The sequence below is a fragment of the Buceros rhinoceros genome, unplaced genomic scaffold (genome assembly GCF_000710305.1).
Source record: "Buceros rhinoceros silvestris isolate BGI_N320 unplaced genomic scaffold, ASM71030v1 scaffold23278, whole genome shotgun sequence".
In the NCBI taxonomy this organism is placed as follows: Eukaryota; Metazoa; Chordata; class Aves; order Bucerotiformes; family Bucerotidae; genus Buceros; species Buceros rhinoceros.
This window is the reverse complement of record NW_010428941.1, coordinates 1,449-3,071: the sequence shown is the minus strand read 5'-3', so window position 1 is coordinate 3,071 and position 1,623 is coordinate 1,449. Positions and strand designations below refer to the sequence as shown.

The following is a 1,623-nucleotide window of genomic DNA, read 5'->3' as shown; positions in this document are numbered from 1 at the left end:
GTTCCCCGCTGGGGTTGTGCAGGGCTGTCCCAGGCTGCCCAGGGCAGTGGTGGAGTCCCCATCCCTGGAGGGGTTGAGCAGCCGTGTGGAGGTGGTGCTGAGGGACAGGGGTCAGTGGGGACCTGGCAGTGCTGGGGGAGTGGTTGGACTCGATGTCAAGTCTTTTCCAACCTAAAGGATTCTGTGACCCTATGATTGTCCCCCTTCTCCTTGCACTGTCCCCTTCTCTTTGCACCATCCCCTCTCTCCTTGTATTGTCCTTCTCCACACATCATTCCCTTCTCTTTGCATTGTCCCCTTTTTAAGCATCAGGTTCCATACCTGCTCAAATAAACCCCCCACCTAGGTCCCTTCTTCCTCCAGCCTCCAGCCCAGAGCAGACATGGAGAAAACACGGTCAAGCAGGAGCTGGTGCTGCTCAGATGAGCAGCCAGATGTCCTAATTGCTGGTCTTATCTAGGAGGTCTAGGGCCCTTGGTACTCACCTGCTTTGCACCCTTGCAAGAAGCTCCCCACGGAGCCCACTGTTGCCTCATCCCCAAAGCTTCTGGGTCCTGCCCAAACCTTCTGGATTTGAAACTTCTACGTCTGCCTAAGCAAGGCCAAGCATTTAAAATTAAAGCCCAGCTGAGATGTCACCCCAGATGCCCAGCTCACAAAACTACCATCAGCTCTGCTCTCCAGGTATGTTTTCCTTGGATTTCCCAAATGTCCTGGCACCAAAAGCCCAGGAGAGCAGGATGCCATCGTTGGGTCGGGATGTGTGAGCTGCAGGCAGAGCAGGGATTGTGGTGAAGATGCTTCTAGCAGGAAGGTGGGGTGGAGCACTAGTTGGAAGTCCCCTACAAGGGCCTGGGTTCTATGAAGTTCTGAGCTATTTGAGGGCACAAGGAGGCATGTGAGCACCCAAAACCTTTGGGATAAGCCTGGCTATGGGGCTGACTGCAGTGGGGTGGGGTGGCCCCTACTCCCCTGGAACTCCAGGGCTTGCTCCCATGAACAAGCCCCCACCAAACGCTTGCTGCCACCACAGGTGTGGTGGTGCCCCGCCTCCTCCTCCTGCAAAGATGAGCCTGAGTTGCATAAATAATTTATTTTCGCACTGCAGAAGTACTCAGTGCCCTGTATATATTAGATCCGCTCCTTGCCAGCTATGGTACAGTCATATAATACACACGGGGAAGGGGCCCCAAGGGATGGCTCAGCAGCTCTTTGCAACAGTCTGTGAAGGTGCCAAGCCGGCGGAGGAGACAATGTCCTCCTGGCCATCCTCTGACTCTGCTGGGAAGTCCTTGTCCTCCTCGCTGTGGTGGCTCTGCGAGTCGGGGCTCCTCTGCGAGGTGGCCAGACCCATTTTGGCCAGTTTGGCTTGTTGCTGTTCCAGGCTTTGTTTCCTCCACTTGATCCTCCGGTTCTGGAACCACACTTTCACCTTAGGAAGAGGTAAAGTTTGGCTTTCAAACCTGGCTTCCCCATGAACCATGGGCTCATGGTCTGCTAAACCCCTACAGAGGCTCAGGAAGTGCCCAGACATTCCACAGATGTCTGAGGTGCCCATGAAAAACTGTCCCCTGCAACCCAGGAGCCGAGTTGGGACCTACCAGTGGTGGAGAAGATCCAGCC

The 1,623-nt window shown here is 55.1% G+C and overlaps 1 protein-coding gene across 1 annotated transcript in view; it reads right to left on the bottom strand.

Moving 5' to 3' along the window:
- Positions 1 to 1,201: 1,201 nt before the first annotated feature.
- The window catches only part of LOC104499027 (homeobox protein not2-like), a gene marked incomplete at its 5' end in the record, with an annotated part of 985 nt that continues 563 nt past the window's right edge, over positions 1,202 to 1,623 (bottom strand). The window contains one exon of the mRNA XM_010142476.1: positions 1,202 to 1,432. Within this exon, the coding sequence (XP_010140778.1) occupies positions 1,202 to 1,432 (231 nt within the window). The remainder of the gene's footprint in view (positions 1,433 to 1,623) is intronic.